The following is a 25,348-nucleotide window of genomic DNA, read 5'->3' as shown; positions in this document are numbered from 1 at the left end:
TTTGTTTGGGGCTCCCCAGGTGGTGCTAGTGGTAAAGAACCCATCTGCCAGTGCCAGTAGATGCCAGATAACGGTTTGATCCCTGGGTCAGGAAGGTCCCATGGAGGAAGGCATGGCAAGCCACTCCAGTGTTATTCCCTGGAGAATCCCATGGATGGTGAAGCCTGGCAGGTTATGATCCATAGCGTCTCAAAGAGTCGGATGCAACTGAAGTAACTTAGCATGCACAATCCCAGTTGTTTATGTTTGCTTTTAATCCCTTGCATTTGGAGTCAAATCCTCAAAACCATTGCTAAGACTTATGTGCATTAGGTTACAGCTTGTGTTTTCCTCAAGGAATTTTATGGTTTTAGTTCTTACATTCAAATATTTAATTCATTTTGAGTTAATTTTTGTGTATGCTGTCAGATAGTGGCCTAGCTTCACTCTTTTGAACTGAACTTAACTGATCCAGTTTTCCCAATACCATTTATTAAAGGGTCTGTTGTTTCTCTATTGTATGTGTTTTTGCTTCTTTATCATAAATTCATTGTACGTATACATGTGAGATTTCTATTCTGTTCCATTAATCTGTGTTTCTTTTTTTGTGTCAGTACTTATAGTGTTTTGAACACCATAAGGTTCGTAGTATAGTTTGAAATCAGGGGGCATGATACCTCCAACTTTTTTCTTTCTCAAGGTTGTTTTAGCTATTTGAGATATTTTGTGGTTCCACACCTACTTTATTTTTTAAAAATTATTATTTTAAATATTTATTTATTTGGCCATGCCATGCAGCATGCAGGATCTTAGTTCCCTGACCAGGAGTGGAACCCATGACTCCTGGAGTGGAAGCACAGTCTTAACCACTGGACCGCCAAGGAAGTCTCTTCATACACATCTTAGAATTATTTTTCTAGTTTTGTGAAACAGACCATTGGATTTTTGATAGGAATTGCATTGGACCTGTAGATATCTTTGGGTAGTGTGGGGTAGTATGGATCTTTAAACAATGTTAATTCCTGCATTTCATGAACACGGGATATATTTCTATTTATTTGTGTATTTTTCATTTTTTTTCATCAGTCTTATAGTTATTGGTGTACAGCTCTTTCACCTTCTTGAAATATTCCTGGATGTTTTATTTTTTTGATACTAATGGTGATGCAGATATAGAGAACAGACTTGTGGACACAGTGGGGAAAGAAGAGAGTGGGATGAGTTGAGAGAGTAGCATTGAAACATATACATCTCCATATGTAAAACAGATAGCCAGTGGGAATTTGCTGTAGGACACAGGAAGCTCAAACCTGGTACTGTGTGGCAACCAAGAGGGGTGGTTGATTCACGTTGATGCATTGCAGAAACCAGCACAATTTTGTAAAGCAATTATCCTCCAATTAAAAAGAAAATTTTGTAAAGCAATTATCCTCCAATTAAAAAGAAAATTTAAAAAAGAGAATGTCACATCAATTTGTCTTTCTGATAGTTCACTATGAGTAAATAGAAATGCCAAAGATTTCGGTATCTTGATGTATCCTCTGGCTTTACTGAATTTATTTATTATTTCTAACAGATTTTGGAGGGTTCCATCTTTAGGGTTTTCTATATATAATACCATGTCAGTTGCAAATAGTGACTGTTTTACTTCTTTCGTTCCAATTTGGTTGCCCACTACTTCTTTTTCTTGCTGAATCGCTATGGCTAGGAATTCCAATTCTTTGTTGAAGAGAAGTGGCAAGAGTTTTTTCCTGATTTTGAGGAAAAGATTTCAAATTTTCACCACTGAGAATAACAGTAACTGTTGGTTTGTCATATATGTTTTTATTTTTATTATGTTGAGGTACATTCCCTCTATGGGCTTCCCAGGTGGTTCAGTGGTAAAGAATCTGCCTGCTAATGCAGGAGACATGGGAGATGTGGGTTTAATACCTAGGTCAAGAAGATCCCCTGGAAAAGGAGATGGCAACCAACTCCAGTTTTCTTGCCTGGAAAATTCTATGGACAGAGAAGCCTAGTGGGCTACAGTCCATGGGTCGCAGAGAGTCAGAGATGACTTTTCTACATTTGAAATGACTATATGATTTTTATCCTCAATTTTGTTAATATGATGTATCACATTGATTTGTAGGTGTTTGAGCTCTCCTTGTGCCCCTGGAATAAATTTGACTTGGTCATCATGGTGTATGATTCTTTTAAAGTATGGTTTTATTTGGTTTACTAGTATTTTGTTTAGGGTTTTTGCATCTGTGTTCATCAAGAATACTGGACTTTAGTCCCTCCCCCTTTTTTTTTGGTGTTCTTATCTGGTTTTGGTTTCAGGGTAATGCTGGTTTCACAAAATGTGTCTGTAAAGTTTCTCTCCAGTGTTTTAGAAGAGCTTGGGAAAGATAGGTATTAAATCTTCGAATGTTTTGTAGAATTTCAGTGAAGCCATCTGGTCCTGGATTTCTGTTTTGGGGAGATTTTTGAGTACCATTTTAATCTTCTTATTAGTGATCAGTCTATTCAGACTTCTGTTTCTTGATGATTCAGCCTTGGAAGATTGTATGTTTCTAGAAATTTATTCATTTCTTCTAAGACATCCAATTCATTGGTGTATAATTTTTCATAGAAGTTTCTCATGATTCTTTGTATTTCTATAGCATCAGTTATAACTTCTCTTATTTTATTTCTGATTTTACTTATGACAATCCTCTACTTTTTTCTTAGTTAGCTAAAGGTTTGTTGATTTTGTTTATATATTCAAATAAACAGTAGTTAGGTTCATTTATTCTTTAAAAAAATGTAACTAAAGTTGATGTATAATATTATGCTAGTTTCTGATGTACAGCTCCACATTCTTTTTTCTTTGATCTTTTCCATTTTTTTAGTCTCCATTTCACTCATTTACCCTCTGGTCTTTGTGTATGTGCCTTTAAAAAATGATTTATTTATTTACATTATTTAATTTTTTATACAACTTTAAATACACAGAAGAACTGTACAAAAAAGATCTTCATGACCCGGATAATCACGATGTTGTGATCACTCATCTAGAGCCAGACATCCTGGAATGTGAAGTCAAGTGGGCCTTAGAAAGCATCACTACGAACAAAGCTAGTGGAGGTGATGGAATTCCAGTAGAGCTATTTCAAATCCTGAAAGATGATGCTGTGAAAGTGCTGCACTCAATATGCCAGCAAATTTAGAAAACTCAGCAGTGGCCACAGGACTGGAAAAGGTCAGTTTTCATTCTAACCCCAAAGAAAGGCAATGCCAAAGAATACTCAAACTACCTCACAATTGCACTCATCTCACACACTAGTAAAGTAATGCTCAATATTCTCCAAGCCAGGCTTCAACAATATGTGAACCGTGAACTTCCTGATGTTCAAGCTGGTTTTAGAAAAGGCAGAGGAACCAGAGATCAAATTGCCCACATCCGCTGGATCATGGACAAAGCAAGAGAGTTCCAGAAAAACATCTATTTCTGCTTTCTTGACTATGCCAAAGCCTTTGACTGTGTGGATCACAATAAACTGTGGAAAATTCTGAAAGAGATGGGAATACCAGACCACCTGACCTGCCTCTTGAGAAATCTGTATGCAGCTCAGGAAGCAACAGTTAGAACTGGACATGGAACAACAGACTGGTTCCAAATAGGAAAAGGAGTACCTCAAGGCTGTATATTGTCACCCTGCTTATTTAACTTCTATGCAGAGTACATCATGAGAAACGCTGGGCTGGAAGAAACACACGCTGGAATCAAGATTGCCGGGAGAAATATCAATAACCTCAGATATGTAGATGACACCACCCTTATGGCAGAAATTGAAGAGGGACTAAAAAGCCTCTTGATGAAAGTGAAAGAGGAGAGTGAAAAAGTTGGCTTACAGCTCAACATTCAGAAAATGAAGATCATGGCATCCGGTCCCATCACTTCATGGGAAATGGATGGGGAAACAGTGGAAACAGTGTCAGAATTTATTTTGGGGGGCTCCAAAATCACTGCAGATGGTGATTGCAGCCATGAAATTAAAAGACGCTTACTCCTTGGAAGAAAGGTTATGAGCAACCTAGATAGCATATTAAAAAGCAGAGACATTACTTTGCCAGCTAAGGTCCGTCTAGTCAAGGCTATGGTTTTTTCTGTGGTCATGTATGGATGTGAGAGTTGGACTGTGAAGAAGGCTGAGAGCTGAAGAATTGATGCTTTTGAACTGTGGTGTTGGAGAAGACTCTTGAGAGTCCCTTGGACTGCAAGGAGATCCAACCAGTCCATTCTGAAGGAGATCAGCCCTGGGTGTTCTTTGGAAGGAATGATGCTAAAGCTGAAGCTCCAGTACTTTGGCCACCTCATGCGAAGAGTTGACTCATTGGAAAAGACTCTGATGCTGGGAGGGATTGAGGGCAGAAGAAGGGGATGACAGAGGATGACATGGCTGGATGGCATCACTGACTCGATGAATGTGAGTCTGAGTGAACTCGGGGAGTTGGTGATGGACAGGGAAGCCTGACGTGCTGCGATTCATGGGGTCGCAAAGAGTCGGACACGACTGAGAGACTGAACTGACCTGAACTGAAAGATTACTTTCCGTTTACCAAATATTGGCTATGTTCCCTGTGTTGTGCAATACATCTTTGAGCCTGTCTTGCACTCAGTAGTTTATATCTCCCTCTCTTCCGCTGCTCCATTGCCCCTGCCTTTGGTAATGACTAGTTTGTTCTCTGTATTTGTGAGTCTGCTTCTTTATTGTTAAAGTTTGTATGGAAATACAAAAGACCTTGGATAGCCAAAACAGTCTTGAACAAAAAAGAACACAGCTGGAGGAATCATGATCCCTGACTTCAGACTACTACAAAGCTGTAGTAATCAAAACAATATGATTCTGGCATAAACCAGATACATAGATCAATGAAACAGGATAGAGAGCCTGAAAACAAACCCATGCACTTATGGTCATTTAATCTACAACAAAGGAGGCAGTAGTATACAATGGAGAAAAGACAGTCTCTTCAATAAATGTTGCTAGGAAAGCTGATCAGATACAAGTAAAAGAAGGAAATTAGAACATTCTCTAACACCGTATATAAAAGTAAACATAAAATGGATTAAAGACCAAAATCTAAGACTGGATATTAAAAAACTCCTGGAGGAAAACATAGGCAGAACACAGCATAAGTCACAGCAGTAATTTTTGGATCTACCTCCTAAAGTAAAAGAAATAAAAGCAAAACTAAATAGCTGGGGCCTAAATAAAAGCTTTTCACAGCTTTTATTTAGGAAACCATGAAAAAATGAAAATGGAACCTGCTGCTGGTGAATGGATAAAGAAGATGTTGTATATACACACAATGGAATACTACTCAGCCATATAAAAAATAATTAAATTTTGCCATTTGTAGCAACATGGATGGACTTGGAGGGCATTATGCTAAGTGAAAAAAGTCAGACAAAAAAGACAAACACTGTATGACATCACTTATATGTAGAATCTAAAAAATACAACAGAGTGGTGACTATAACAAAAAAAGCATACTCTGGCCTGATCATCAGTGTTGTGACAAAATATATGAAAGAAAAGTACAATTTTCAGTTTATTTTTTGTTTATTCATTTATAATAATTTTGCTCAAATTTAAGCACATTTTGGAAGTCACAGAATGAATGTCAGATGAGCTTTCCTTCTCAACACTTTCTGGCTATTTTATAAAACTAAACACATACATGTGAAATAAATTAATGACAGTACATTGGAGCATGTGATGAAAGTATATGAACTGTCAAAATGAAATCTATAATAATTTAGGAGGTTATGAATAAACCTTGACACTTCTCTCTACCTCATTTCTCACATTTAGTCTCCCATCACATTCTTTCTAACTAAAAGGTGTATCTGGAATCTTATCAATTTCTCTCCATCCCTACTGCCACCACTTTGGTTCAGGCCATCATTATCCCCTGCCCCAAATTATATATCTTGTCTTTTTCCAGTTTTATTTTACTCAATTGATTCTCTCCCACAGCCAGAATAATATTAAACTGCAAAAATGATTGTGTTTAAGGATTCTCATTCCCCTGAAGTTTAAGTCCGTCCTCTTTAAATGGTTTCTGAAGAGTCCTGTGGTTAGACCTTGGTTTATCTTTCAGCCTTATCTCTTCTCTCTGTCCTACTAATGGTTCATGGTCTCACCATGCTGTATTCAGCATCCCTCAGATATCATCTACTCAAGATCTTCTCAGCTTTAACAGTAATTCCTTAGGAAGACCTTTTCTGATCCTTAGGTTAGGGATCTGTCCTACTAATCAGTCTCATATCCCTTGATCTTCTGTCATGGTATACTTGTTTAATTATCTGCTTTTGTGATGGCATATCTTAAATTGTCATGAATTCTGTAGCACAGCATCTGACACAAAGAAGATGTTTATTATTTTCCACATGAAGAAATAAATATAGAAAGGGAGATAGATGTTAAGATATCTCTTAAAGAAAACTTACCTATTTTGATTACAATAAGAGAGTAAATACTGTATGTATAAATCATAATACATATGATTTTCCATTCAGGTATGTCATTGGGTACATACAGCCAAAACTACCAAACGCTTTATCTGAACATGTGCAGTGAGGGGCAGTAATTTCTCTAAGGGCATAATGTGGATCAGACTATTAAAGACAACTAATTTCTTTCTTTTTACAAATAAAAATTAGATCTATTTAAGGTATAATCATTTACCTTAGATTTATTGAGATATAATTGACATATAACATTGTATAAGTTTAATTTGATATACTTACATATTGCAAAAATTACCACCATATGTAACTTTCAAGTATATAATACAATATGATTAACTGTAATCACTATCCTATGCATTTGATCCCTAGAACTTATTCATCTCATTAATTGGAAGTTTGGACTTTTGACCAACATCTCCCCTGTGCCTCTACCCATCAGCCTTTTAAAGAAGCCCAATTTCTAAGACTCATTAGTCTCCATGATAGTACAAATTATGCTCAGATGTTCATCAGATGCTATGAATGGGAGAAGGGAAGTTATACTGGTTTGTAATTAGTTTACACTTAAAAAACAGTTTCTGTATAGTTCTTTTAGCTATCATTAAATTTCATTTAGTTTATATCACATGTATACACATAAAGCATTCATAGGTATATAAAGAAAGTGTCCATTAATTCAGGCTATATATAATGTGAATACTCTTTTAGGGTAATATGTTATATTTGGTGTCCTAATTTTGCATTCAATTAAATATAAGTTTAGTCTTTGTTTTATTTCTAAAACATTATTTTTTATCACATGGTAAAGAGAAAGTATGTCCATTTATAATCTTGGAGGACATCAGTTTTCTATCAACAGACTATTTTATTAATCTGAAAATTCCTTAATTCTACTCTGTTGTGGTAAAAGAGAGCATTATAAGAATCTCAATGAACACAAATAAGATGCAATGAAAAATCACAATAAAAATGCCAATAACATAGGTTTAATTTCCTAGATTTAGATTTAACCATGCAGTTTTGGAATTTGATAATAGCATTTTGTGTTTTGCATATTAAGTTCTATAGGAGATTTTGTGCCTTTTATTAATAGTATAAAAATTATGTTGATTTGAAGTGTGTTGGTCTGAAAGATATGAAATAAAAATAGTTCCTGAGAATTAAAAAGTGAATATGCACTTACTTATTCTTAGCTATCTTCTATTATACACAATTATCAAAGATTGCCAGAAGAAAAATTCATCATTTTTAGGGACTTCTAATTTTAATGGGTTGGATAAGTGATGATGCACATGGTTTGGAAGAAAGAGTCCTTTAAGAGAGAGTACAGTGTTGCTTCTTAAATCATTAAAGCTTAGTCATACATGGAGAAAATGCACAATAATTAAGAACTAATGTTTTAACATGGCAACAGATGCATTGGACAGGTAATTAAATAGAACATTGCTTATTTGTAAAGAAATGACAAAAAATTCAAACTTTCCCAGGCACGTGAAATCTTTATAGTATCAAAAGTGGGAAACCTGAAAGACGTGACTCATTCTCTGTTTGGATGATGCAGAATTGCTCTAAGCAGTAAGCTTACTGTTTTCAGACAGCATTAGCAGCTTCAGCACATACAACTGTGTCATCCTCCCTAATACGCAGTGTTTATAACTGCAAAGGGGAGATGATAAACAGCATATGAGATCTGATATTTTCATGATGACTTAAACAGATACTGATGGACAGATCTGCTGTTTGATGTTTTCTTCACTAGCCCTGAAGATGCTGAGACATAGAGGTGGCTGTGATTATCTTTTGTAAGACAGGAAATGCAATCTTTAGGGATCTCTGGAAATAGAAAGGTCATGCAGTCTGGAACCTGTGAGTCTTTTCAATCTCTAAGTCATCAGGTATGACCTCATGAATTATAATGATGCTGTTAGACCGTAGAGTTATTGCTTTTTCTAGCTCATTTAGAATAATCAATGTAATTGTTTATTATTAGATTCTCCCTAGGATATTTGAACAAGTAATATTTATAGTAATAGATGCCAGATAAACAATATGAATTTTAGAAATATGTGTGTGTTTAAGTTTGTGTTTACTTTAGCTTTTTATGGGGATGTGGGAAGTAAAGAAAGAGATCCTTTGTATGTAATTAAGGGCAAGGTTTTGGGCTCTACAGATTTTTCCAGATTAAACCTGAATACAGTCAAATTGCAGCTTTTATTTTAAATGATAAAAATAGCATAAATCTTTCATACTGATAAGTATACACCATAGCTAGCTGCTTATATATAGTGACATATTAAATTTTTTTATCTGGGATTTCTTAAGCAGAGAAATAGATGTTACTGCTACTGTACTGTGCAACCACACAGCAACCCAACTGTGATGAGTAGAATTATCTTTATCAGCATCTGAGCTATTTTCTTGAAATTATCTTTCAGTATCTAAATTGTTTTAAAAGGCATAGCTTTTTAATTATTTTTCAGATTTATTGACATAATGATGCTTTGGTTCTCTTAATGCAGATCTGCTAAGGCACTGCTTATAGACTAAAGCAGATAATAAATCTGTTTTATTCTTTGTTTTGTTTTTTTTTTTTTTTTTTACAAAGAAATCGGGTGCCGTATAAGCTTGTTTAAGATTTTTGACCCAGAGATATTCTACTTTTGATTGCTTTCATTTTCAAAATGAAAGACTTAATTATATTAAACATGTTAACTACAAAGAATAGAAAATCATCACATCAAAGAATGTGGATTTATATATCCATTTTATTCTGAAACTCTGCTATTTATTTTAAACCATTTTCACCTATCATGTTATAATGCATTTAACTTTGGTTTTTTATAGCATATCCTCAGGGTTACATGCTTGGATAAGAAGCCTTGATTCTGTTTGACATTCAAGTTTTGAAGGAATTTTTTTTTTTTTTTTGTATTACACATACTTCTGCCTCAGGATTAGGGGACCTGGCAGATACTTGCCAAGGCATCCCATATTAAATGAACAAAAACAGAGAACATGTTGCAGCATTTCTCAGAAGATAGTTTTGTCTTCATGATTCCATAGTTTGATTAGGATTTAATGCCCCATCAAGGTAAAATGTTGTATTAAATATGAATATACTTATCAAAGACTAAATGTGATTTGATTCAGTTAAGGGGTCAGTTTCTCCTTTTTAATTAAAAGCACACTAAAATTTATACCTACTGATATTGACTATTATTTTTTATATGTTATTCAGACTACTTAGCCTGCTTAGATTCTTATTAGCAGGGAAGTTTGCCATATTCTTAAGCTTTATTAGTTTTGGAATGATTTGAATATACCTTTTAGTTGCTACAAAACCTGTTTAATCTGTTAGAATTTATTTCCAGTATTTGCATGTATTAGTCACTATGAGTACATTCTGTTTCTTGGCATTGCTTTGGGATTCCTCTAAGTATTGGTTTCACAGCATTCTGCTAGATTTTTCACTGTGTTTGTGACCTTTCAAAAGAACCAAACCATAAAGATTTTTAGTTACTTTCTTCAGTGACACTTAAATGAAGATATCTCAATAATTCTATAAGGTGAAAAAATTACAGTCTTAGTCTCATTTCTTTTACAAGGTGGAGAAAAGTGTTTCTCTGTTGGTATGTCAGAATATATAACATTAAAAAGTAAATATTGGTTAGAATGTCAGAGACATTTAATATAATGTCAATCTTTTTCCTGTGCAGCAAGATGATCTTGACCTTTTGAATGGTGAAATTGATTGTAAATCTGCTCAGTAATAATTGGTCATCTTCTTTTTGTAAAGGTTGTCTTTATTGGTACCATTTTATACATGCATTTCATTATACATTGTAAAGATTTCTAAAGGTAAGCTGTCTATAAACAACTATTTGGGTAATTGTTCAATTCAGTGAGCATTATGTGAAAGCTGATCATTTGTACAACATTGTATTTGGTGTTGAGAGGAATACGGAAAAGAAAGAGTTGTTTCCTGCTTCCAAGATTATGAGAAAATGTACATAATGAATTATGCTCACATTTTGAATTGACTTTTCAAAAGTGGTATGCTACTATCAGTTCTAATTTATTAATTGGTGAACCTTAGGATGAGTTACATATAATTCTTTTTTCCTCATGTAAATCTCTTGATGTTAGAGACATTAAAGATTGGATCAAACTATAAAATCAAGCATTATATAATTTTGATAACTGCATTAACTTCTATGATACATAAAATTATTTTTATTAGGGCATTATAAACTGTTAATAAAATTCAGTTCAGTTCAGTTCAGTCGCTCAGTCATGTCCTACTCTTTGCGACCCCATGAATCGCAGCACACCAGGCCTCTCTGTCCATCACCAACTCCCGGAGTTCGCCCAAAGTCATGTGCATCGAGTCAGTGATGCCATCCAGCCATCTCATCCTCTGTCATCTCCTTCTCCTCCTGCCCCCAATCCCTCCCAGCATCAGGGTCTTTTCCAGTGAGTCAACTCTTCGCATGTGGTGGCCAAAGTATTGGAGTTTCAGCCTTGTATGTTTTATAAGCCATAGTTTTCAATTTGAGAGCAAAAATATTGGCAGCATGCAGAAGCAGGGACCCCAACAATCATTTCAAAACAGGGATGTGACCAATTTTCTATAATTCCACTTTGGGGGTGGTTTAGTCACTTAAGTTGTGTCTGACTCTTGCGACCCCATGTACTGTAGCCTGACAGGCTCTTCTGTCCATGGGGATTCTCTAGGCAAGAATACTGGAGTTGGTTGCCATTTCCTTCTCCAGGGGATCTTCCTGACCCAGGAATTGAACTCAGGTCTCCTGCATTGCAGGCAGATTCTTTACCAACTGAGCTATATAGGTTATTATGGAAGGGGATTTTGATTTCATAGGGATTAAGTTTTGGAAGTAAGGAGTAGCAAGTTTTGGACTGTTTGATGCTAGGTAACCCACTCTTGCCTAGAAAATCCCATGGACGGAGGAGCCTGGTAGGCTGCAGTCCATGGGGTCGCTGAGTCAGACACGACTGAGCAACTTCATTTTCACTTTTCACTTTCCGGCATTGGAGAAGGAAATGGCAACCCACTCCAGTGTTCTTGCCTGGAGAATCCCAGGGACGGGGAAGCCTGATGGGCTGCCATCTATGGGGTCACACAGAGTCGGACACGACCGAAGCGACTTAGCAGCGGCAGCAGCAGCAGGTCAGGGTCATTTAGGGAGTCTGTTGAATAAATTGGGGAGGATAGGATTTATCTTAGGCTCTGCCAACAAAGGTCTGTCTAGTCAAGGCTATGGTTTTTCCAGTGGTCATGTATGGATGTGAGAGTTGAGCTATAAAGAAAGCTGAGCACCAAAGGATTGATGCTTTTGAACTATGGTGTTGGAGAAGACTCTTGAGAGTCCCTTGGACTGCAAGGAGATCCAACCAGTCCATCCTAAAGGAGATTAGCCCTGGGTGTTCTTTGGAAGGACTGATGCTAAAGCTGAAACTCCAATATTTTGGCCACCTGATGTGAAGAGTTGACTCACTGGAAAAGACTCTGATGCTGGGAAGGATTGGGGGCAGGAGGAGAAGGGGACGACAGAGGATGAGATGGTTGGATGACGTCACTGACTCGATGAACAAGAGTTTGAGTGATCTCTGGCAGTTGGTGATGGTTAGGGAGGCCTGGCGTGCTGCAATCATGGGGTTGCAAAGAGTCAGACATGACTGAGTGACTGAACTGAACTGACTGAGGAAGGGCACTGGTAGGAACTAGTAGGGAAGTAGACCTTAACCATCTCGCTGTTGGACATACATGCACAACTCTGTTCTCTTTCATACCAGTGTGCTGGCTGAAAGCAGCATGGAGGTGGGTTGTTGTTCAGTTGCTCAGTTGTGTCTGACTCTTTTCATCCCCATGGGCTGCAGCATGCCAGGCTTTCCTGTCCTTCACCATCTCCTGGAGCTCGCTCATGTCCATCTGGTTGGTGATGCCATCCAACCATCTCATCCTCTGTCGTCCCCTTCTCCTCCTGCCTTCAATCTTTCCCAGCATCAGGGTCTTTTCCAATGAGTCAGTTCTCATCAGGTGGCCAAAGTATTGGAGTTTTAGCATCAGTCCTTCCAATGAATATTCAGGACTGATCTCCTTTAGGATGGACTGGTTGGATCTCCTTGCAGTCCAAGGGACTCTCAAGAGTCTCCTCCAGCACCACAGTTCAAAAGCATCAGTTCTTCGGTGCTCAGCCTTCTTTATGGTCTAGATCTCACATCTATACATGACTATTGGAAAAATCATACCTTTGACTATATGGACCTTTGTTGGCAAAGTAACTTCTCTGCTTTTTAATATGCTCTCTAGGCTTGTTTTAGCTTTCCTTCCAGGGAGCAGGCATCTTTTAATTTCATGGCTACAGTCACCATCTGCAGTGATTTTTGGGCCCAAGAAAATAAAATATCTCACTGATTCCATTGTTTCCCCATCTATTTGCCATGAAGGGAGGTGGGTAGAGAAGATCCAAAAACCTTATTTCTCTGGAATCCCAGGCTGTTGCATGCTGCCCAGTAATGCTTATTTTCTTGAATTAAAGCAATAGAAAATTATTTACAAGTTCTCCTGGTTTGTATGGTATGGTAGTTAAGCATCCAGACTGCCATCCATGATCACTAGATTCAAGTCTTAGCTATACCACTTACCAGCTGTATGATTGTGGGCAAGTTACTTAACCTTTCTGGCTTTCAGTTTCCTCAGTGTGATACAGACGTAGTAATGGTGTCTGTGTCAAAGAATTGTGAAGGTCAAATGAGTTAAGGCATGTAAAGCACCTTAAGAGTTCTGAAATATACTAAGCACACTACTGCCAATGTTACTTAGTGGCAGACATTGTTATATACATTCTTAGAGCTTGGATGAGCTATTGGTAACGGTCATTGTGAGTTTAATTTTGACCTCTCACCCTCATTCTTCTTATCAAGTAAGAAATTCAGCTAAAAACACTTCATAACAGTAGATTACTGAGTCTTTGGGAAAGCTTAACAGCAATATCAGGTCTTTTTTAAAGTACTAGTTAGAGATTAAAATTAAGGAGTAAAAATCAAGGTTTAAATAATAGAGAAGTTATAGAGCTTAGGTTTAATGACCTGAGTTATTTTTTAAATCGTAAAAAATATCCTTGATGAAGACTCTTCACTCAAATTTATACACAGCTTGTTTTAGTAATTTTATTTGTTAATGAAAATTTATATTCTAGATGAAAGACTAAATTGAAATATAAATACAATACTATATATGAATACAGCAGTTCAAGTTCCTGTTTGATAGAGTATAATATTTTGAATTACTGATGCTTATTTAATGTAAAGACATCAATGTGCTTAAAAATTGTCAAACTCCTAAGTACAAGTGTGTAATTTGGTGCTTAGATGAAACCTAAATCTAAATCTTAAGTAATCTTGTGTTATATTTTGTGACATTTTTGCATTTTACTTCTGTTCTCTTGAGCAATTTTCTCAGTGTGCAGCTATTTCCCTCGAACACAAGGTCGATCAAATTACTGATCAAATTTCAGCACAATGCAATTTGTTAAAGCAAACAATAAGCCAAACATGCAAAACCCTGTAGTATTGCAGTAAGCGCAGTACAGGGCAAGGATATAAAGACCAATAGGTCCTTGCCTTCAGGAAATCATAGATAGTGAATTGTAAACACTAAATACAAATGACTATAACAGAATGTGAAAAGTAGTGAGTGCCGTAGAGGCTCAAAAATGAGATGAAAGAGGCATAAATCATTCTGCTGAGTTCAGCTGGCAGAATATTTCAAGCTAAGTGAGGAGAGAGAAAGAAAAGCTAGATGAGGAGTTGGGGAAGTATGTCAAGGGGCATATGAGGTAGACCTTGAAGACTGGCCAAGACAGGAAAAAGGCCATTTTGGGTAGAGGAAATGACATGAGCAAAAGTTGGGAGACAGAAAGCAAATAATATGTTTGAGTAGTATGCAATGGTTCATTTTGGTCTATATAGCCCAGTCGGGTAACTCAGATTATCAAAGGAAAGATTTGTTGGGACCAGATAATGTAGAATCTTGAGTGTTATATTATGAATTTCTAAACTGAAAACATTTGTGTACTGAACTAATTATTTTGGGGAGAAAATAAAATAAAAGATAAAAAAACAGCACTATATTTTGCAGTCATATTCAGAGCTCTAACCCTCCTGAGACTTTGAAAATGAAAATTAAATTCCTGAGTAGATTTAGTAGTTAGTAGACAAGGTAGGGGGTAGAAGCAAAATGAAGGATTTTAATCAAATTCTCTATCAGAGTTGCACGTGAGAGCATTTCTCGGTCTGTCCACAACCACTCAGGAGTCCTAGATTTCAGACCCTAAGAGACCTCCTGCTTGTCCCTGATGTAAACTCCATTTTATTGTTAAGTAATCAGCTTTAGCTTTGGCTTTATTTTAGACATTTCCTAGACCAAGGACAATCTAGAAGGATCATTTTAATACAATGAATATGCATGTCACTATGGTGAATATTTGGCTAATAAAGACTTTGTCTTAGGAAAAATTGGAAGGAGAAATTGCTACTGATAATCATGGAAGTTACAGGGATATTTAAGCTCTGCTTATTGCTAATATAGCAATGATAAAGTAAGTGTAATTGCTAATACATTTAATATCATCTATAAATTTTCTATTCCATACACCAGAACTTATTTAGTATTGTGTGAGGTTAGTAGCAGATCTCCCTTAGGTGTGACATCTGAGATGTGACTTTTGTTATCAGGAGGATAGCATTTGTGCATGGGAATTGAAAAAATTGGAATTGAATACTCTTATTTAGTACATCATCCATATAAACGATGTCAGAAGTAAACATGGAATTCCACAGTGTAAGTAAAAATGAAACCAGACACTGTTGCTTTTCTGGCCCTTTATTTAGAGCAATAGCAGACCCATGTAATTGAGAATACAAGGTTTCTTTCTGTAGAATACTGCATTATTTGAAAAACCTAATTTTCTAGACGTTTCTATGAAGTTGTTCTTATTAATCCTGTGACTTCATGTTGCCTTGGGAAATAGCTATACATATGGTAGTGGTATTGGCCCAGCAAATTTTCAATACTTATTTTAGAACCATAGGTCCATTTGTGGGAGAAACTTTGGAGAATATTGGATTTTAGGTTTTTTAAAAAAGCTTCTAAACATTCAAACACTTTTTACCTTGCTTGCATGCTCAGTCATTCAGTTGTGTGCAACTCTGCGACTCCATGGACTATATAGCCTGCCAAGCTCCTCTGTCCATGGGATTTTCCAGGCAAGAATACTGGAGTGGTTTGCCATTTCCTCCTCCAGAGGATCTTCTTGATCCAGGGATCAAACTCATGTCTCCTGCATCTCCTGCATTGGCAGGTGGATTCTTTACCATTGAACCGCCGGAAAGCCCTGCTTAAAAAACAGATAAAAGACATTGACTGAAATGATCCTTTCCTTATCCCAAGTCTTTTAGAAAATGATAATATAGGAATATAAATAAGTTAAAAAGACAATTGAATAATCTTTGATTAAATTTCTCTTTATAAAAGGCAACAGAACTTGGTTCATGAAATATTGCAATGCAAAATATGCTGCATATAAATATATATTATCTATTTCTCACCAATCCTTTTTTTGGTCAAAATTTTATTCAAACTCGTAATAATTTGTTGAGTCTATTGTATAGTGTGGAGGGAGGCAGTGTAGCACAGTAGTTAAGAGCCAGAGCTATGGAGCTGGATCTGTTTGTTTAGATCCTATATTCTCCATTTACAGACATAGTTTACTTTAGTAATGTTATCTAATCTCTCTCTTCCTCAGTACTGTCATCCATAAAATGAGGATACTAATGTGCTAATCTCTAGGCTTGTAATGAAAATCAATCAAATTAATGAATTAGTATAAGTAAATTACTTGAAACAGTGCCTAGCTTAATAAATATTGCTTATTAAAATTAGTCCCCACTGAACTAGGTAAAGTTGAGGAGAAAGCTACAAAAGATAAACAAGATATAAAATAAATCATCACCTGAAGGAATTTGGGGGTGTGTGTGCTCAGTTGTGTCCAACTGTTTGCAACCTCAGGGACTGTAGCCCGCCAGGCTCCTCTGTCCATGGAATTTTCCAGGCAAGAATACTGGAGCGGGTTGCCATTCCCTCCTCCAGGATCTTCCTGATCCAGCGAGCGAACCCCTATCTCTTGCATCTCCTGCATTGGCAGGCAGAGTCTTTACCACTAGATTCACCTGGGAAGGAATTTACATTTTTGTACGTGTAAAGTATCATATATAATGTTATATATATAATATGCATACATAAATACACATATTTAGTACATATGTATGTATAGTGTTAGTTGCTCAGTCATGTCCGACCTTTGCGACCCCATGAACTGTAGCCTGCCAGACTCCCCTGTCCATGGAATTCTCCAGGCAAGAATACTGGAGTGGGTTGCCATTCCCTTCTCCAGGGATCTTCCCAACCCGCGGATTGAACCTGGGTCTCCTGCATTGCAAGCAGATGCTTTTACCATCTGAGCCACCCAATAACACCCATATATACATACATACACACATATTATATATAATAGCTTGTCTAAGATCAAAATTGCCTACAAAAGATAGGATGATGTGGGGTTCAAACCAGGAGGTCTAACTGAGCTCTTGTTCTTAACTACTGTGTTATATATATGGCTTAGAGCTATGTACATTCAAATTATATTTTAAATAGCCATGTACAAGTTCATATGTTGTAAATGCCAAATTGAGACGAGAGACATCAAGGTAAACTGAAAGTGCTGTGGAAGACTTCATGGAAGAAGGGTGATAAGTTTCATATGACCCACTCTTTGATCTCTTTTTTACTGCAAATAACGTGTGTAAAGTCTTTAGCACAGTTTCTACCATAGGTACTCAATAAATTATAGTTATTATTATCATAATCTTTCTGATAATTTCTTCTAGATCTCCCCTAATTGGACAATGTGTGTTTGAAATCCTTAATTCTAATCTGTACTCATGACTTAAATTACCCACCAGTGATTCTTAATTGTCATTATGCATCAAAATAAAATGTCTAGCTTTTAAAAAATATTGATACTCTAGGCTTATTTCAGAAGTATTAAATAATATGGATTTATAACTCATGTTTTTATATTTGCAATAAACTTTCCAAGTGAATCTGATGGGCAGCCAAAATTGAGAACTGCTGCTTTACATGGTGATGAATTGCAATTCTGTACCTTAAATTTGCACCTTAACCTCTGTCTAGTGTTCCAGACATAGCATCTCTGCTCATTTATCTTATCAATATCTCAAACTTGGTATATCCTAAGCAAAACTTACTATTTAATCTTCAAGACCTCTTTGTTTTTCCTAGCATAATGACCTAATAATAATTCTCAACTTTTTAATCCCAACCATAGGTCCAATTACTCACCAAGTAATGTAGAGTGTTTCTCCTAAGGAGTCTAAAATTTACCTTTTCTTTCCATTCCCCATTGTCTTGACCTCAGTGTAAATTCACATTCATTTCTCACCTGGACTGTTGTAGTCATTTCTTAATTGATATTTCTTTTTCTTCCCATTGCTCATCTCCAAAGCAGCCTACTCACCAATCAGCTGCCAGAGTATTCTTCCTAAGATGGAAACCAGAAACAGATATTTCCCTCCTTAAATTCATTCTAAGGCTCCCCATTACTTTCATAATTTTTGGAGTTCAGATAAGTGAGAACATGCAATACTTATCTTCCCCTCTGTGACTTATTTCACTTCGCATAGTGCCCTCAAGCTTTATCCATTTCACTGCAAATGGCAAGCTTGCCTTCTTTCTCATGGCTAAATGATATTCCGTTGCATTTACTCCATTCATTCATTTATTGATATACACTTAGATTGTTCCCATATTTTGGATATTGTCAGTAGTGTGGCAGTGAACATGGAAGTGCAGATACCTCTTTGAGACAGTTATTTCATTACCTTCGAATACATACCCAGAAGTGGTACTGCTAGATCATATGGTTGTTCTATTTTTAATTTTTCGAGGAATGAGGAAGTGACATTTAAACTTAGCCATTTTTAGTTAAACTCACTCTAAATTCTACAAGTTAGAGACAGGCTCTCTCAAACATTTTAAAATGCTGTTCTCTTTGCCTATAATGTCTTTAGTCCCTCATTGCACTTGTTTTTACCTGGTTAACTATTTCTTATGTCTCAAGATTTATTTATATTAAGCACTGCCTCCTTTTGAAACATTCCTTCATCTCTTCAGAGTGAATTAGATGTTTTTTACATGGGTTCTTATGGATTTTTTAGCTATTTACCTTAAATGAAGCCCAATACATGCTGTATTGAAGCCGTTGATTTTCCTGTCTTGACTGTGAGCTGTTTCAAAAGCCAGATGTGTTTTACTTTTTCACACCAGCACTAATGTTGTTCCTGGCACACCATAACTACTTAATAAATTTTTGTTGAATATCCAAATGGGTAATTAGTATGAAATGTTGGTGTAAACATATAGTCTAGGTCACTTTGGACACCATTAGGAATTTATATTCACTGAGGTGTGTAAGTCTTTCCCATATTCTATTTCCTATCTCTGCACTGTTCACTGAGGAAGGCTTTCTTATCTCTCCTTGCTGTTCTTTGGAACTCTGCATTCAAATGGGTATATCTTTCCTTTTCTCCATTGTGTTTTGCTTCTCTTCTTTTCTCAGCTATTTGTAAGGCCTCCTCAGACAGCCATTTCTCCTTTTTGCATTTCTTTTTCTTGGGGATGGTCTTGATACTGCCTCCTATACAATGTCACGAACCTCCATCCATAGTTCTTGAGGCACTCTATCAGATCTAATCCCTTGAATCTATTTGTCACTTCCCTTGTATAATCATAAGGGATTTGATTTAGGTCATACCTGAATGGTCTGGTGGTTTTCCCTACTTTCTTCAATTTAAGTCTGAATTTGGCAATAAGGAGTTCATGATCTGAGCCACAATCAGCTCCCAGTCTTGTTTTTGCTGACTGTATAAAGCTTCTCCATCTTTGGCTGCAAATAATATAATCAGTCTGACTTTGGTATTGACCATCTGGTGATGTCCATGTGTAGAGTCTTCTCTTGTGTTGTTGGAAGAGGGTGTTTGCTATGACCAGTGCGTTCTCTTGGCAAAACTCTATTGGCCTTTGCCCTGCTTCATTCTGTACTCCAAGACCAAATTTGCCTGTTACTCCTGGTGTTTCTTGACTTCCTACTTTTGCATTCCAGTCCCCTCTAATGAAAAGGACATCTTTTTTGGTGTTAGTACTAGATAGTGTTATAGGTCTTCATAGAACTGTTCAACTTCAGCTTCTTCAGCATTACTGGGCGGGGCATAGATTTGGATTACTGTTATATTGAATGGCTTGCTTTGGAAATGAACAGAGATCACTCTCTCATTTTTGAGGTTGCATGCATGTACTGCATTTTGGACTCTTTTGTTGACTATGATGGCTACTGCATTTCTTCTAAGGGATTCTTGACCACAGTAGTAGGCATAATGGTCATCTGCGTTAAATTCACCCATTTAAGTCAATTTTAGTTCGCTAATTCCTAAAATGTTGATTTTCACTCTTGCCATCTCCTGTTTGACCACTTCCAATTTGCCTTGATTCCTGGACCTAACATTCCAGGTTCCTATGTAATATTGCTCTTTACAGCATCGAACCTTGCTTCTATCACCAGTCACATCCACAAATGGGTGTTGTTTTCGCTTTGGCTCCATCTCTTCTTTCTGGAGTTATTTCTCCACTGATCTCCAGTAGCATATTGGGCACCTACCGACCTGGTGAGTTCATTTTTCAGTGTCCTATCTTTTTGTCTTTTCATACTGTTCATGGGGTTCTCAAGGCAAGAATACTGAAGTGGTTTGCCATTCCCTTCTCCAGTGGACCACGTTTTGTTAGAACTCTCCATCATGACCTGTCAATCTTGCGTGGCCCTACACACAATGGATCATAGTTTCATTGAGTTAGACAAGGCTGTGATCAGATTGGTTAGTTTTCGATGATTGTGGTTTTCAGTCTGTCTGCCCTTGGATGGAGAAGGATAAGAGGCTTATGGAAGCTTCCTTATGGGAGAGACCGACTGAGGGGGAAACTGGATCTTGTTCTGATGGGCGGGGCCATGCTCAGTTCAGTTCAGTTCAGTTCAGTCACTCAGTCATGTTCGACTCTTTGTGACCCCATGTACTACAGTACCCCAGGCCTCCCTATCCATCACCAACTCCCGCAGTTTACTCAAACTCATGTCCATTGAGTCGGTGATGCCATCCAACCATCTCATCCTCTGTTGTCCCCTTCTCTTCCTGCCTTCAATCTTTCCCAGCATCAGGGTTTTTCCAAATGTCAGTCCTTCCCATCAGGTGGCCAAATTATTGGAGTTACAGCTTCAACATCAGTCCTTCCAATGAATATTCAGGACTGATTTCCTTTAGGATGGACTGGTTGGATTTCTTTGCAGTCCAAGGGACTCCCAAGAGTCTTCTCCAACACCACAGTTCAAAAGCATCAATTCTTTGGTGCTCAGCTGTCTTTATAGTCCAATCCTCACATCCATACATGACTACTGGAAAAACCATAGACCTGATTATACAGACCTCTGTTGACAAAGTGATGTCTCTGCTTTTGAATATGCTATCTAGGTTGGTCATAACTTTTCTTCAAAGTGTAAGCATCTTTTAATTTCATGGCTGCAGTCAGCATTTGCAGTGATTTTGGAATCCCCCAAAATAAAGTCTGACACTGTTTCTGCTGTTTCCCCATCTATTTCCCATGAAGTGATGGGACCAGATGCCATGATCTTAGTTTTCTCAATTTACTGGGCCATACTCAGTAAATCTTTAATCCAATTTTCTGTTGATGGGCGGGGCTGTGTTCCCTCCCTTTTATGTGACCTGAAGCCAAATTATGGTGGAGGTAATGAAGATAATGGCGCCTCCTTCAAAAGGTCCCATGCATGCACTGCTACACTCAGTGCCCCCAACCCTGCAGCAGGCCAGCCCTGACCCTTGCCTCCACCAGAGACTCCCGGACCCTCATGGGCTAGTCTGGGTCAGTCTCTTGTGGGGTCACAGCTCCTTTCTCGTGGGTCCTGGTGCACACAACGTTTTGTTTGTGCTCCCCACGAGTCTGTTTCCCCAGTCCTGTGTAAGTTCTCACAGCTCTGAGTGAGTGAGTGAGTGAGTGAGTGAGTGAAGGCGCTCAGTCATGTCCAACTCTTTGCAACCCCATGGACTGTAGCCTACCAGGCTCCTCAGTCCATGGAATTCTCCAGGCAAGAACACTGAACTGGGTTGCCATTTCCTTCTCCAGGGGATATTCCTGACCCAGGGATCGAACCCAGGTCTCCTGCATTGTAGGAATATGCTTTTCCATCTGAGCTACCAGGGAAGCTCACAGCTCTATGGTGGGATTAATGGCAACCTCCTTCAAGAGGGCTTATACCATACCCAGATTTATTGCACCCAGAGCTGCTGCCCCTGCAGCAGTCCACTGTTGACCCATACCTCCTCAGGAAACACTCAAACACTGTTCTGTCTCAGTCTCTGTGGGGTCTCTGGGTCCTGGTGTATACAAGGTATGTTTGAGCCCTCTGAGCATCTCTTGGGGGTATGGGGTTTGATTCTAAATGTCATTTCACCTCTCCTACCATCTTGCTGGGGCTTCAAAGACTAGAGATCTCTTCAAAAAAATTAGAGATACCAAGAGAATATTTTTCATGCAAAGATGGGCTCAATAAAGAACAGAAATGATATGGACCTAACAGAAGCAGAAAATATTAAGAAGAGGTGGCAAGAATACACAGAAGAACTATACAAAAAAGATCTTCACTACCCAGATAATCATGGTGGTGTGATTACTCACCTAGAGCCACAGATCCTGGAATGTGAAGTCAAGTGGGCCTTAGGAAGCATCACTGTGAACAAAGCTAGTGGAGGTGATGGAATTCCAGTTGAGCTATTTCAAATCCTGAAAGATGATGCTGTGAAAGTGCTTCAATCAATATGCTAGCAAATTTGGAAAACTCAGCAGTGGCCACAGGACTGAAAAAGGTCAGTTTTCATTCCAATCCCAAAGAAAGGCAATGCCAAAGAATGCTCAGACTACCACACAAATGTGCTCGTCTTACATGCTAGCAAAATAATCCTCAAAATTCTCCAAACCAGGCTTCAACAGTATGTGAACTGTGAACTTCCAGATGTTCAAGCTGGATTCAGAAAAGGTAGAGGAACCAGGGATCAAATTGCTAACATCCGCTGGATCATGGAAAAAGCAAGAGAGTTCCAGAAAAACATCTACTTCTGCTTTATTGACTATGCAAAAGCCTTTGACTGTGTGGATCACAACAAACTGGAAAATTCTTCAAGAGATGGGAATACCAGACCACCTGACCTGCATCCTGTGAAATCTGTATGCAGGTCAAGAAGCAGCAGTTAGATGGAGATGGAACAATGGACTGGTTACAAATCGGGAAAGGAGTACATCAAGGCTGTATATTGTCACCCTGCTTATATGCAGAGTACATCATGAGAAATGCTGGGCTGGATGAGCACAAGTTGGAATCAAGATTGAAGGAATAAACATCAATAACCTCAGATACGCAGATGACACCACCCTTATGGCAGAAAGCGAAGAACTAAACAGCCTCTTGATGAAGATGAAAAAAGAGAGTGAAAAAGTTGGCTTAAAATTCAGCATTCAGAAAACTACGGTCATGGCATCTGGTCCCATCACTTTGTGGCAAATAGATGGGGAAACAGTGACAGACTCTATTTTGGGGGGGGGCTCCAAAATCACTGCAAATGGTGACTGAAGCCATAAAATTAAAAGATGCTTGCTCCTTGGAAGAAAATTTATGAACAACCTAGACAGCATATTAAAAAGCCAGCGAATGTCTGTTTAGTCAAGACTATGGTTTTTCCAGTAGTCATGTATGGATGTGAGAGTTGGACTATAAAGAAAGGTGAGTGCGGAAGTATTAACTCAATGGGCATGAGTTTGATTAAACTGGGCGAGTTGGTAATGAACAGGGAGGTCTGTCGTACAGTAATCCATGGGGGTCGCAAATAGTTGGACATGACTGAGTGACTGAACTGAACTGAGCTGAACTGATTCCCACTGCTTGTATGATAACTGGCATATGTTAAATTATTAGTAAATATTAACTTAATAGGTGGATTATGTGATGTAAGTTTAAGAATAGTGAGTATAAATTTATTGAGGGGTTTTTGTGCTGTGAATTAGAGATTAGAAAATTTGATAATAGTTACAATGAACTATAATAGTAGCTTAATAAACATTAATAATAGAATAATTTTAAGAAGATAATATTACCCTGGTAGATATTTTCTGAAAGAATAGCAAAGATAAAGGAAAATCAGGAGACTTTTTGTAAAACTACAAAGTAGAATACCCACAGCTAGTTTTCCTTTCTCCCAAAATCCCATGAAGAAAAGAAGTAATGGTATTTTTAACCTTTTTTCTAGGCTAAAACTATATTAAGGTGTGGAGAATGGGAGAGGAAAAAGAAAACAGTGGCATATTTTGTCAGTCGAAAAACAGGAGGAAAATGCCAAATGATGTGGCTAACAGAGAAAACAGAATTGTTAACTGGCAGTGGCAAAAGCTGAGAAACAGCCCAATATATATTGAAATATCCTGAACAGGACCAGATACCTCTGAAAGAGAATCAAGCTGCTAGTGTAGTGCATTGAAATTCAGTTATATTTCTGGATCATCTTCCTCCTTCACTTCAATCAACCGGCAAATATTCCAATGCCACTCCATTAATCAACTGAAGTTTTATTCTATGGAGGGGGTAAAATAGAATCTCTTTGGAGTGAAAAGCCCAGGAACAGATCAATTCGTAAAACACATATTAAAAACAACTTCAGTAAGAATACTGTGATCCCAACTCTCCTCCATTTTGCTCCTAGAAAGTTGACAGCCAGGCCTTCATCTGCCAGGCAGGATAATAAAAGATACAAGGGGACTCAACAAGCTCAGGACGAATGTCCCAGACATATTGACATCAGGTTCCCCCAAGAAACAACCAAAGCAAATCACTGTACAATATGCTGAAAGCTGACAAGTCCTATCCAAATACACAGGGCTTCCAAATTCACTTTTTGATTTCATCCTTGTACGTATGAGCATGAAAGCAAAGAAAGCAAGACCTCTGAGGAGAACTTCTAACATAAAAGATAGAGACCAGTGAATTTTTTTTTAATTTGATATGAAAAACAAAGGTAACTAAAGAAAAAGTAAACAAGTAGAACTACATCAAATTAAAAAGCTGTAAAGGAAGCTATCAACAAAAAAATCAGGCAACCTACTGAATGCAAATCATATATCTGATAAGGGATAAATATGTAGAGAACTCACACAACTCAGTAGCAAAAAGGATTGGATTAAAAAGTGGGCAGAGCACTGGAATAGACATTTTTTTTTTTCCACAGAAAATGTGTGGACACCCAACAGGTACATAAAAAGTTGCTCACTAATTATCAGGGAAATGCAAATGAAAACCACGTAAGATATCACTTCATACCTGTTAAAATGGCTGTTATCAAAAAGCCAACAAATGGCAAGTGTTGGAGAGGATGTGGAGAAAGGGAATCCCTATGTACTGTTGGTGGAAATGTAAATTGGGGAAACCACTATGGAGACTCTTACAAAATTAGAACTACCAAATGTCCCAGCAGTTCCACATCTGGGTATTTATCCAAAGAAAATGAAAGCACTAACTCAAAAGATATATATGTATGTCCTAACATTCCTGAAAGTAATGTTTATCTTATTTTAATTTTTTTTCTTTATATCCTTCATTTTCT

At 37.5% G+C, this 25,348-nt stretch overlaps 1 protein-coding gene across 1 annotated transcript in view; it reads left to right on the top strand.

Annotated features, from left to right (window-relative positions):
* The first annotated feature begins 8,295 nt into the window (after positions 1–8,295).
* The window catches only part of SLC4A10 (solute carrier family 4 member 10), a 236,428-nt gene continuing 219,375 nt past the window's right edge, over positions 8,296–25,348 (top strand). The window contains exon 1 of the mRNA XM_052663982.1: positions 8,296–8,376. Coding sequence (XP_052519942.1) covers positions 8,296–8,376 — 81 coding nt within the window. The remainder of the gene's footprint in view (positions 8,377–25,348) is intronic.

This window comes from Budorcas taxicolor, chromosome 2 (assembly GCF_023091745.1).
Source record: "Budorcas taxicolor isolate Tak-1 chromosome 2, Takin1.1, whole genome shotgun sequence".
NCBI classification, from domain to species: Eukaryota; Metazoa; Chordata; class Mammalia; order Artiodactyla; family Bovidae; genus Budorcas; species Budorcas taxicolor.
The sequence above is the reverse complement of the archived record's forward strand: the minus strand, read 5'-3'. Positions and strand labels throughout refer to the sequence as shown.